The 11,827-nt window shown below is 40.3% G+C and overlaps 2 protein-coding genes across 2 annotated transcripts; one reads left to right on the top strand and one right to left on the bottom strand.

Moving 5' to 3' along the window:
* Window positions 1-62: 62 nt before the first annotated feature.
* On the top strand, window positions 63-3,729 carry SARC_09038 (hypothetical protein; the record flags this gene model as incomplete). Its single annotated transcript, XM_014296961.1, has 6 exons — window positions 63-97; window positions 362-462; window positions 695-1,342; window positions 1,558-1,664; window positions 1,919-1,982; window positions 2,164-3,729. The coding sequence occupies 6 exons, from the start codon at window positions 63-65 to the stop codon at window positions 2,619-2,621; spliced, it is 1,413 nt and encodes a 470-aa protein (XP_014152436.1). The 3' UTR covers window positions 2,622-3,729.
* Window positions 3,730-4,420: 691 nt separating this feature from the next.
* On the bottom strand, window positions 4,421-7,640 carry SARC_09037 (hypothetical protein). The gene is made up of 8 exons (XM_014296960.1): window positions 7,245-7,640; window positions 6,883-6,958; window positions 6,471-6,554; window positions 6,194-6,275; window positions 5,832-5,944; window positions 5,359-5,518; window positions 4,978-5,211; window positions 4,421-4,636 (listed from the first exon to the last, which is right to left on the bottom strand). The coding sequence occupies exons 1-8, from the start codon at window positions 7,348-7,350 to the stop codon at window positions 4,460-4,462; spliced, it is 1,032 nt and encodes a 343-aa protein (XP_014152435.1). The 5' UTR covers window positions 7,351-7,640; the 3' UTR covers window positions 4,421-4,459.
* Window positions 7,641-11,827: the final 4,187 nt, after the last annotated feature.

The raw sequence follows: 11,827 nt of genomic DNA, 5'->3' as shown, positions 1-11,827 counted from the left end.
TATATAAATAAATATATTAATATATAAATATATACCTATATATATATCTGTGTATCGCATAAATGTATGTGCATCCGGTTAATTTGGCTGGAGATCGGTAAGTAGAAGATCTGCTTTATTTTTTGTTTAGTTCTTTTCTGTTGATGTACTTTTCTCGTGTATTTTCAATTTCTCATGTGCTTCGGTCACTCTCACGGATTTAAATATCATATTACAGGCTCGTTACTGTTTCGTGCAACACTCGAGAGTGGAGTGTTGGACGATGGGTGCGAAGACCTAGAGCTTCCACATATATTTTCTGATTCTGACGGCCGATCCTTACCTGTCACCCAATTTTTTGTTTCTCACAGCTGGATCACAGTTCTGCATACTACGGCTCATCTGGAGGTGACCGCCTGACCGAGGCGGAACTCGCATTCAGACGCGAAAGAGAATTTGAAGAACGAGAGCGGGATCGAGATCGTAAGTGCAAGCATGACAGCATGACGACTGTTTGTTTCATTTTATATTGCGAAGAATGTGTCCTAAGGTGTCCAGGTTCTTATTTCATGGGGGTTTTTACTTTTATTATTTGGGTACGTCTTATGGCAGAAATCACGAGGTTAGTTCCTGCAGGAGTGTCGGATTGGCAATTTCGAATTTAATATTGAGTGCATATTCCAGATTAGATCTCACTAATAATCGTTGCAAACAGGTGAATACGCCCGTGAAAAGCAAAGAGAAAGAGAAAGAGATGTTCGTGAACTACACAAAGACAGAGAACCACGCGAGGACGAGGAGACACGAGAATTTGCTCGTCGTGAGCCGAACGCTAATATTAAACGAGCCTTGTCTGGCAGTCCCGACCTCCCCGTCAGTTACGCACAACACGCGCACGCACAGCAACGGTACGATGACGATAAAGGGGCGTTGATGAAAGAACTTAGCCACCCAGCCAATGGGAGCAGCCGGGTTGTGGGCGGTAGTATGGGCAACGGTATAGGCGAGCGAGATCGAGATCGAGATGGAGAGTTGCCTTTGCGCAATGGTATTGGTGCAGTTAGTGGGAATGGCAGTGTACCGGGAGGCCCAATGGACAGTGCACTTGTGGTGAGCCGGAACGGAGGCGGCGGCGGCGGCGGCGGTACTGCTGTGGAGCTTCCGACCAAGAGCTTGTTTGAGGCCATTACGCAGAACGATGTTCGAGAGATACAACTGATTATTGCGAGTGGAGAAGATATCGATGCTATGCTGCCCGAGGCTGATACTATTGCTATTATTCTGGCGTCAAAACTCTGCTTTAACGGCATCATGGAGCTTCTGATTGGAGGCCATGCCAACTTGGACTCACAGGATCGAAAAGGTGAGGATTTCCTCGAGCACGCAGTGTCTCACTTATCAATTCTGTGGGCATACAGATAAATAAATCTCAGACGGATTCACAAAAAGTTTGGGTGTTTGAGTGACCCAGGTTGTGTCGCATTATTTCATTACGACTGAATGCGTTTGTTCAACACGTTGGGAGCTATCGCCGAGTTCTCACACTTTCCATATTTATGTTCCCGTGTATGACTACAGGATGGACCGCCTTACATTGGACGGCAGTGATGAATAACATTGAAGGGTTGAGTCTGTTACTGAACGCAGGCGCTAATATTCAAGCGCGAACGCAGGCCGGGAAATCGGTACGTCTGCTCAACGTTTTGTTAATTGTGGTGTAAATTTAAATGTCAATTGGGGTTCCAATGTATGTGTCTGAATAGATGCATTTGGTTTGCATTTGTATCTGCGGCGACAATGATTCTCATCGAATAGACTTGGTGATAGCTTTATGAACATGAGTTTGAGCAGCGCCTTTAACATACACTAGGTGCTGCTTTATCAGAGTGAAGAGTTTTCGCGAACGCACTCTCACGTTCGATTTGTTCTTCAATTGCAGCCTCTCGATCTAGCAACCATAAAGGACCACGATCACGCCATAAACTTTCTACAACGGCATATGGGTATGTTGATATTTTCTCAAGTGAGATCTCCGGGGGGGCTTTTTAGTGGCTGTGTACGAATTCGTGCAAATTGTTGTAAAAAAATATTTCGTCCAAATATATAAAAAGCCGAGATATCAGCAGCTCGAAATCACAAGCTAACTCGCGACTTTTGGTGAATCTTTCTTCCTTGTGTATGCAGATCCGAATCGACAAGATCTGGACGGCGACGGTAGAGACCGCGTGGTGCGGTCGTGCATAGAGTGTGGGAGCACGAAGACACCGCAGTGGAGGCGAGGCCCCGATGGCAGTGTATGCTTGTGCAATGCGTGCGGGTTACGCCACATCAAGTCGAGCAAGAAGAAAGCTAAAGCAGCACAGAAGCCTGGCGAGCAGACTCAGGGACTCCCTAGCCAGGTACCGACACAGCAAGCACAAGCACAGCAGGCACAGGCGCAACAAGCCCAAGCCCAGGCCCAAGCCCAGCAAGCGCAACAACGGAATATGCCCGGAGGTTTGGGTATGGGGGGGAATGGGGATGGGACCTATGCACGACTCGAGATCGCCGCAGCCCAGGTATCCAATGGGATCGCCGGGTGCGCCTGGGGGTGGGCGACCGAGGTATCAGGGGTCGTTTTCGGGCGATGCAAGGGCAAATAGCGGACCTCCAGATCATCTCGGGTATATGGGCCAGGATTCGCGGGTGAATGGACACCCCTTGTCATCGTATCATGCACAGCAGTTAGGCCCACATAACCCTAACCAGCAACAACAACGCGATCCGTACAGGCAGTATCAGCAGGGCGGGGGCAGCCAGGGGGGCTATTATTAGGCTTGTAGTCCTATAGTTTATATTTCTAGAGCTTGGTAGCACACATGAATGGGTTGACACTGACACCACCGCTTGTGCGAGTGGAGGGAGCTGTCTATTTCGATTGTTATGGCTCAATCAGAGACAGAATTCGTCTCGGTTTGAAGTTTTAGATCGCTGAAAAATCACAGTTGGCCTGCATGATAAGATATCTATATAGCGGATCCGCACACTGATGGCAAATTACATCATCACAGCGGATCTCAAGCCACACTCCTGCGGCCTGGGCGAATAAGCGGCCCTTCTGAAAGATCATAAGTGTACTGTTTCACGACTATATGACAAAACACAACACATCACAAATCAGTGGAAAACCCCTCTGGAGCGATACAACAATTTTGTTGCACGCGCATTAATGTTTGCTTAGTTCTGCTGGTATGGGCATGAAAGCTCAAGAAGATGTTCTTTCTCCTCCTCTTTTTATAAGACCACAATTATAGCAATTATTCATTTTTCCGTGGATCCAATCACCCAGCAGCCCAAACTACTTGAAGGGGCACCGACCTGCAATGGAATTTTCACAACAGCCATTTAAGAATAAATTGGCCTCAAGTCTTGTATGAATGGTTTATCGGTTTTTGTTTTGAAACTGGTTGCTTATACTGGAGAGATTTGTTGGTATTAATCGTTGGCATGTGAACAGAGAGCTAAAAATTAAGTGCCACTTTCAGTTTGTTGTGAAACGTCCGCGATGGATTGATGTAGGGAGTCGCACGTACTTGGAAGACACATTGCTTTCACGGATAAAAGGAAAACTATGATTTGGATATTACCAGAATCTCGTTATTCTGTTGCGCAGGCTGTGAAGCACGTTTCCAAGGTGTTATCTCATCAAACCTGCTTGTTATACTAATTGTTCCGGATATGTACAAAACACATACTAGGCAAAGCAAGTACAGAAGTGTAAGCAGACTCATATTAACACTTGAAAAACACACATGGAAACTAGGAAAATACTTCGATATGCCTTATCGAGTAAAGTATAATAGTCTAGTTCGCAAAACAAGTACACAAGTACATAGTTGTCGACAGATTCTACACAAGTACATATTTGTAGACAGATTCATATGAAATACACTGATAAACACATATGGAAGCTAGGAACGACTTTGATCTCTCCGGTCGCAAGTACGCAATTGCAGCCAGATTCATACGCGCACACTGATAATACATATGGAACTATGAAAGGTTTCGTTCTTTCTCATTAAGGAAAGTATAATCGAACGCACTAACGACACCTACAACGATGCAATTAACTGGACACACACATACGACCGCGTATATCTCCATATTCCGCAGAACGCTTTCAAATACACACGGTATATATATCAACATTGTATACACTAACGCACATCAGATACTATACCTCATTACATACAATATGTAAAATTTTGAACGAAACTCAACAATTATTAGATCAACATTCATCAAGTAACACGAGAAGCATACAAGAAACAACAAGAATGATCAAACTGCATGAAAAGAATGATCAAACCATGAACACAGCTCCAACACAGTTTTGCTATACATAATGTAGCGCGACTCTATTTCTTGACTTCCACACGTAACATGAATATCGAGTTCTCGGTGTAGTGTAATGTATGTACTCTTTAATATACTATATTATCTAGAGTAACATGACCGCTCGGAAGCGGATTTCGTTGTCATTTACTCTCTTGACAGCTTTTAAGAATGCGTCCGCATTGAATTCAAAACGCTCAATAGTCGGCTGCACATCATTGTCGGCGCAAAACTTCAACATCTCGTTTGTGGTTTCGGGACTGGCAATCAGACTGCCGGTTATCTGGAAAGAATGTGAAGAAAAACAAAACGTGAGTGACATATATCTACCCAGTTTGCAATTGAACATTTGGGATATCATACAAATATAGGCACAATCGGCATCATTGATGCCCATAAGAAAATTCGATGTAAAGAAATTATCTGAGCAAGTTTTCTCGACACGTGCGGTGCACACGTAACTACTAGAATAGGGAACAGACACGTAACGCCGCTCCAACAAAGTGCAAACATGGCTTGGTGCACAACACACGTTCTGTTTTAACCGCACGTGACTTATTTTGAATAGTGTGACCAACAACTGTACAATTTTGCAATTAAACAAAGATGGTGATTTCAACACACCTTGATATTGTCGACAATGATGGGGTAAATTCCGAAGGTGAATTTGAAGCTTGGTGGTACACCTACAAAGCACATGACACCATGCTGGGGTTGGATCATACTCGCATACATATCACAATCAAGATCAGCCGGGGTGGTGATGAGCATGAAGTCGAACTCCTTCTCGGCCGCCTTGACGTGGTCTTTGTTCTTTGAATCGATGTATTTATTTGCACCAAACCCTTCTGCTTCCTCCTGCATATACCAAAGAAAGACCCAATGGTGAGAAGGATTAATAAGCTTCATCCAAGTGGAAAGATACTCTGATGTATAAGTGTGTAATAATTCTGCCATACATAAGCATCTTAGCAGTAATGGATCCGGAACCGGTTTGTCACAAACCTTTTTATCCATCCCCCGTGAGATCGCGGTCACCTCACATCCCATCTTGTGAGCAATCATCAGACCCAAATGGCCCAGACCACCAATAGACACAATGGCTACCTTATCGCCCTTCTTCACGCCGTTCTGCTTGAAAGCGTTGTACACAGTGGTGCCGGCGCTGAATGTGATGGTTCGAGCAGATGAGTGAGTATTAGCAGATAGCTATGTAAAAATATACAAGTAAAAATGCTTCCCATGGTTATTTCCATCAACAAACATTCCACATTCCAAATTTCGAATAAGCTGCCGCCACTCTCCGCAATGTTATCGTGACATAAACACAATAAAGATTAGATAAGAACTGCTCAAAGCCTGCCACATCGATACTATGTACAGTCTTTACAGTAAACGTCAGCAATCGTCGAAGTACAATCATCAAGTTACGAGGCACTAAACATAATAGAGACAACAGCGATCAGATTGACATGTACCACATCAAGGGAGCGACGGCCGAATCTTCGATAGAATCAGGAACGGGCGCAACGAAATGCGCGTCCCACACTACATAGGTGGCCCACCCGGCTTTACCATCTTGGAAATTGGTCTATATTGTGCGAGAGATATAAATGGTGAGTCATCCTGCCAATACTAAATCAAATGCTAATGTGCTCCATTTTAGTTCAGGCACTAAATATGAAAACGAATGTCCATTCAAAACTCGATCAAAGACGCAATTGCAGATAGTCTTTGAAGGCTCTATAAACAAAGTACCGAGCATTCATGCAATGACAATTTCGAACAATGGCTCTGAGATGTGGATAAAAGCGAGTTGCGAGTAGGTGAAATGACGTACCTTCTTCTGGCACATATTTTCCTCTCCCTTGTTGCAGAATTCACAATCCCGGCAAGAGCTCCGCTGCCAGCCAATAGCAACTCTGTATTTGGCAAGAGCATGACATATGTGAGTGAAAAGACAACATTATAAGCTTTTAAGTACCTATAAATATATCAAAATCGTCGCGCTGTTTCTATCGCTACGATACGATACAGCGTCTCTCAATTAGCACATCACCTATTCAACAAACGTTAAGTCTGCCTGATTACAATTCCCTTCTTTTCACGGTACTCACCTTTGTCCGATTTTCAAATCCTTCACATCATCTGCCATCGCCTCTATCTTGCCGCACATCTCATGGCCAGGCACAGCACCATCACTAAGAAATAAAAAAAATATCAATATTAGTTTAATACATAAATGCATGATAAACAGTCATCTACTTGCAACATACATAGTATAAATTTGCTCGACATGATAAATACATAATGAACGATTACCTTCGATGAAAACAATATAAAACAAGTAGAAATACTTGTATATCAGGCTTAAAGAGACACTATTTTCCACTAGATGCCTTCTGAAGGCGTAAAATTGTCTAAAATACAACTTACACGGTGTAGCTATATTGAAAAATTTGTCATCGAATGCAAATATGAGCACATATTTACTGTCACGAGAGCATCGTGAATGAATATGATACTTACGTATTGAAGCACTGGAAATCGGTATGGCAGATAGAGGTGGCTGTGATCTTGACCAACACTTGACCGGGGTTCAACTCTGCAAGTAATATGCAAATATAAGTGAATATGGAATTGCTACAGGCATTTCGTAAATGTATACCTAAAGATGAAAGCCATAAATTATCACGAGGTTGCATTGAATGACAAGCGTCAGTACTCACACTAACACACTTCGGTGAACCATCCTAGCACAAGCACGCTCAAATTTGAAATTGGAACTTAAACTAGCCAATGCTACAAGCAAAATTAAGAGTTATTATACTTCAAATATAGATAGTGAATTGAATTATACTTCCAGCACAGCAGGCTTCTTTGCAACAAACCTTCAATGGTGTACTCGGTTTCCTCGAATTTTCCATCTTTGGTTGGATTGCCCTTCACAGCGATACCAACGGCAGTCACAGGGGTTTCAAGTTTTGTGGCGGACATTTTCTATTAGTACGGTCTATTTTTCAGTATGATCAGCAGTGTTTGTTATCAAATTAAGAATGAAGTGTACGAATGCATCGCTCTACTTTTATAGCGGAAAAATTACATCGAAAACAAGGTAGATAACTAGATATTCAGTGATCCCGAATAAATACCCCTCCTATGATATTTTGTTTATCTAGAAAAAAAACATTTACTTGTGAAGTTATGATATTTGTTTTTAAATAAATACTTTTAAAATTGGAACTTGGAACTTGGCAGTTGGCACTAGGGAACTTGGAAGTTGGAACTTCGATTAGGTGATTTAAAAAAAATTCGAGGACAAAATTGACAATACATACATATATACATGATTATATATTCATCTGCCTAGCTGCCTTCCGAAGCTCTTTCTCTCTCTAAGAGAGAGAGTACTAAATATTTAAAAAATAGAGTAGTCTCACTCTTGACTCTCCCTATCGTACAACTAAAGCGAGGCCGAGAGACACACTCTCGCTGGTTTTTTTAAACAAAACTAAAAAGTAAAAATGTATGTAAAAAAACATAATAGTGTGGAGACTAGTAGAGTTAGTAGCTGATCTGGTATGCGACAACGACACGTTGCAATGAAATTGGTGTCGTTTATCAAAACGACATGTCCCATCGAAACTGGTCGATTATATAAACGACATGTCGTATTAATAAACGACATGTATTGCATTCATAAACGACGTGTCGCAGATGAAAGCGGCATGTCGCCGTCGGTTGACAGCTATGGTGTGACGGTTAGTACTTTTTAAGTGTTTAGAGACAGTAGAGATGTCTATTTTGTGGTGCGACGGTTGGTACTTTTGTCTTTTGTTGACCATGCCCCATCCAGGTTTGTCCTTGAGGTAACTGGCAGAAGGGCACAACTGTTTTGTCATTGTATCTGATGGTAAAGGTGAAGTAACTATAGAATGATCACACCGCATAGCTAAACACATATACAGTTTAATGATATACTAAAAATACTAAGTTAGTAGTTACTAGTTTCTAAAAGCTTATTGTCAGAATGTCAGCAAGGCCAAGTAGCAACTGGAACTCGTTAACAGCCCGCCCAACAAATAATGGCGGTCGAAAATTAGCTGTCTTTAATAAACGGGAATATCAATGAATCGATTCTAAATGTTAGATTAGGAACATATGATTGGTCACTAAAAGCGAAAATAGGATCTGTCGCAATGATCAAATATGACCATTGCGACCAATGCGACAACGACACGTCGCATTAATATCCGTCCTTTTCTAAAACACACGTGTCGTTTACCAGATCAGGTTAGTAGAGTAAAGAGAGGCCTTTGTTTTTGAAGTACACTAAAATGGTAAAAATTAACAAAATGATCATAGTTGTATGTATGTAGTTTAGATGCGGGCGAATCAAAATTTAATAATCCGTTTTAGGGAATGGATGTAAAAATACTAAAATAGGGCACCCCATCTCTCTTTTTTTGAATAGGTCATGAGTCTATAAAAATGAGAAAATGAATCATGTGTTGGCCTTGGGCCGTCCTGTTGAATCTTGTTGATGATTCGATGATGCTATCCGCCAATCACCAATGGTTCACTTTTCGTATTAGGCTTGTACCTCCCCAAAAACCTCCCCAGCTCCGGTGCGTTCGCTCCCGCATCCTCAACTAAAATGGCTTTCTAATAATTGCTATAATTTTTGCTATAATTTTGCAAAAATTTATGTTTGCAATCAACCTGAAATCCCAATACTCTCTCTCTACTCTAAGGAGAGAGAGATGAGATCATGAACGAAATTGCTACATATTTACAATTTCCCGAAGGGTATGTAAATAACTAGAATACTATTAGTAGCTACTGCCAGCTATTTAGAGAGAGAGCCTTCAGCCTACTACTAAATAAATAGTGCATTCCTGAATCCCCCCCCCTCAACACTCGGTAGTCGCTGTCGGACACGTCCCAACTCCCCAGTCCCCACTCACAAGTCCCAGGAGGCCAGGAGACCAGTACCCAGGCCCCCAATTCCCAATTAGTTTGTTTATATTTAGAAAAAAAAGATATAAAAGGGGTTTAAAAAAAACACATGTACGCGGGTCACGAGTCACGAGTCACGAGTCACAAGTCACGAGTCACGACTCACGAGTTCACAACTCACGAGCTTCAGGCCTTCAGCCTTTCACGATTTCAAGTTTCAAGTTTAGACTTTCTGAAGTTTCAGGCAAGCGGCCCCCCTCTATTTAATTATTTATACTATTTAGATGTAAATATTTACTATGTCCATACTTCTATGTATTTAAAAAAAATATTATGTACATACAACTATATTATAATTTTTAGTATGTATTTTGTACATACTTATGATACTACTATTCCTACTCTCTCTCTAGCTCTCTCTCTCTCTAGAGAGAGAGTAGAGAGAGAGAGAGAGAAAGAGAGTGCCTAAAATAGTCCCCCATCTCCAAGACTCCTTTATATTTATTTTACAAAACATACATATATATTTATTTAGACAATTTAAATTTTAAAGATGCTCTTGATGAAAATAAAAAAATAATGTTTGTTAAAAAAAGAAGTAGAAAACAATCGGTGTATTTATTATATTTACAAATATTCAATTTTTTTTTTATAGATACAAATATGTTTTTTTTTAAATTAGATAAAAACAGCAAAAGGGAAATGAATATTTTAACCTTTCTCTCGCTCTCTCTCTCACGACACACAGTGTGTGATGAGAGAGTAAGGCGGTTCGGATGTGCTACTTTGTTTTAGTGTCCCCCCCTCTTGGATAAATTTTTTTATTTTATTTTGGATATTTTAGAACTTGGATTTTTGGTGCATTTTGCACTTTTAAATCTTGTACACATATAGGCACATTTGACCCAATATAGTACATATTGGCCCTCTATATCGTGCATGTCGAACTGGGATATCTGATGTCGTAAACGATTTGAAAAAAGATCGAGCTCTCAAGAGAGACCTATACTACTGTAGCTACAGTCCCAAACACTTTGTAAATATCAAACAATAATTTTTTTTCAATTACAACAATCTTAGGGTTTGAGAATGTTCCACAAACTAGGGCATAACTAGGGTTCAGATAATTTGTTATCCCCCTTCCCTGTATTTTGGGCCCAAAATAACCCTAAAACAAAGTAGCACATCCCAACCTCCTAAATAGTTGAAAGAATTTATTGAATATGTACCTACTTTCAAATTTTGTTTTGCAAAAAACCAATTTTTAAAATACATATGGGTTTATTAATTTCATTTTTTTTAAAAACGAATTTCTATTTATAATAAAAAAGTTAACTCTACGCAGTCAGCTGACTGTAAAGCAAACCATTTTGTACGGTATTTGTTTTATTTTAAAAACAAGTGAAAAAGAACAAATATATAGTATTTGGATTCCGTTTTGTTTAAAAAAAAACATAATATCATTTTTTAAAAGTTCGTACAAACAAATCGTGTTGCCTTTTATTTTCTATTTTATATAAAATTTTTCTTAGGTCTCTTTAGTTTTATTTGCTCTTTTACAAGTATTTATATTTATATTGTTCTGGTTCACTTATTTATCTGGCTCAGTGGCTCTCGCTGTTTTGCGTATGTGGATTGTTTTGTTCTCAAAAAATATGTTATAAAAAAAAGAGTATTGATTTATTATTATTAGAATATATAGATGGACCTTTACTCTGGAGGCTTTTTGAATTCTCCGACTCTCCGACTCTCCGTTTCTCCAATCTCCGACATCGCTGTGCCTCTGTGGCTCTTGCCAATTGTGCCCGTGGATCAGTGATTGCTACGCAACATGCACATTAAAATATTTACACACACACAATTACACATGCATGATAAGTTGACGACGAGCGTGGACGACACGTCGCGGTCGGACACTCACACAACCACACACCTCATGAAATGATGAACATAATTATGGCTCATATTCCCCACTTTGATAAACCTTTTTTTGAGTTTTTAAAAAATATACCCTGTGATTTCAAAGACTTTCATATTATTTATCATTACTTTCGATCATGCAATGTACACAGAGCATCGAAGGTGTATTTATTAGCTTTAAGTTGTGCTGAGGTTTTAGGGGTCGCGTCCCATTTGGGATATACAATAGCTCATCCACCTGTTTTACACTACCGGGCGTCGTCGTTTTTCAACAAGCAAGTCTCGTTCGTTCTGTTCGATTTTTGTTGATTGTGAATTGTTTACACTTAGTTCACAGAATGGCTGAAAGGTCTAAATGGATCGTGTATTACACTCTAATATTATTTATTGCTTTTGCGCTACAACTGTTCTCAAATTGTCTTATTAATCGTGGCGTACTAGTTGGAGAACTATATTTTGTTTGACTAATTGGTGTCTAATCTTGAATATGAAAGAAATGTGCATTTACTTCGTCATGTGGTCACGAAAAAAATAGAAGCTCAGGCCATTGTTAGCAGATGGGAATAAAAAAAATCTATGCATACTACACAACATG

The sequence above is a fragment of the Sphaeroforma arctica genome, assembly GCF_001186125.1.
Source record: "Sphaeroforma arctica JP610 unplaced genomic scaffold supercont1.876, whole genome shotgun sequence".
NCBI classification, from domain to species: domain Eukaryota; class Ichthyosporea; order Ichthyophonida; genus Sphaeroforma; species Sphaeroforma arctica.
The sequence above is the reverse complement of the archived record's forward strand: the minus strand, read 5'-3'. Positions and strand labels throughout refer to the sequence as shown.

Bases quoted from the DNA above. Each gene is read 5' to 3' on its own strand.
- SARC_09037 (XM_014296960.1), bottom strand. From the start codon at position 7,350: ATGTCCGCCACAAAACTTGAAACCCCTGTGACTGCCGTTGGTATCGCT. The intron at 5,212-5,358 runs GTTTGTGACAAA...TGGTATATGCAG, and splicing joins CACGGGGGATGGATAAAAAG to GAGGAAGCAGAAGGGTTTGG. The intron at 4,637-4,977 runs GTGTGTTGAAAT...CATTCTTTCCAG, and splicing joins TCATTGTCGACAATATCAAG to ATAACCGGCAGTCTGATTGC.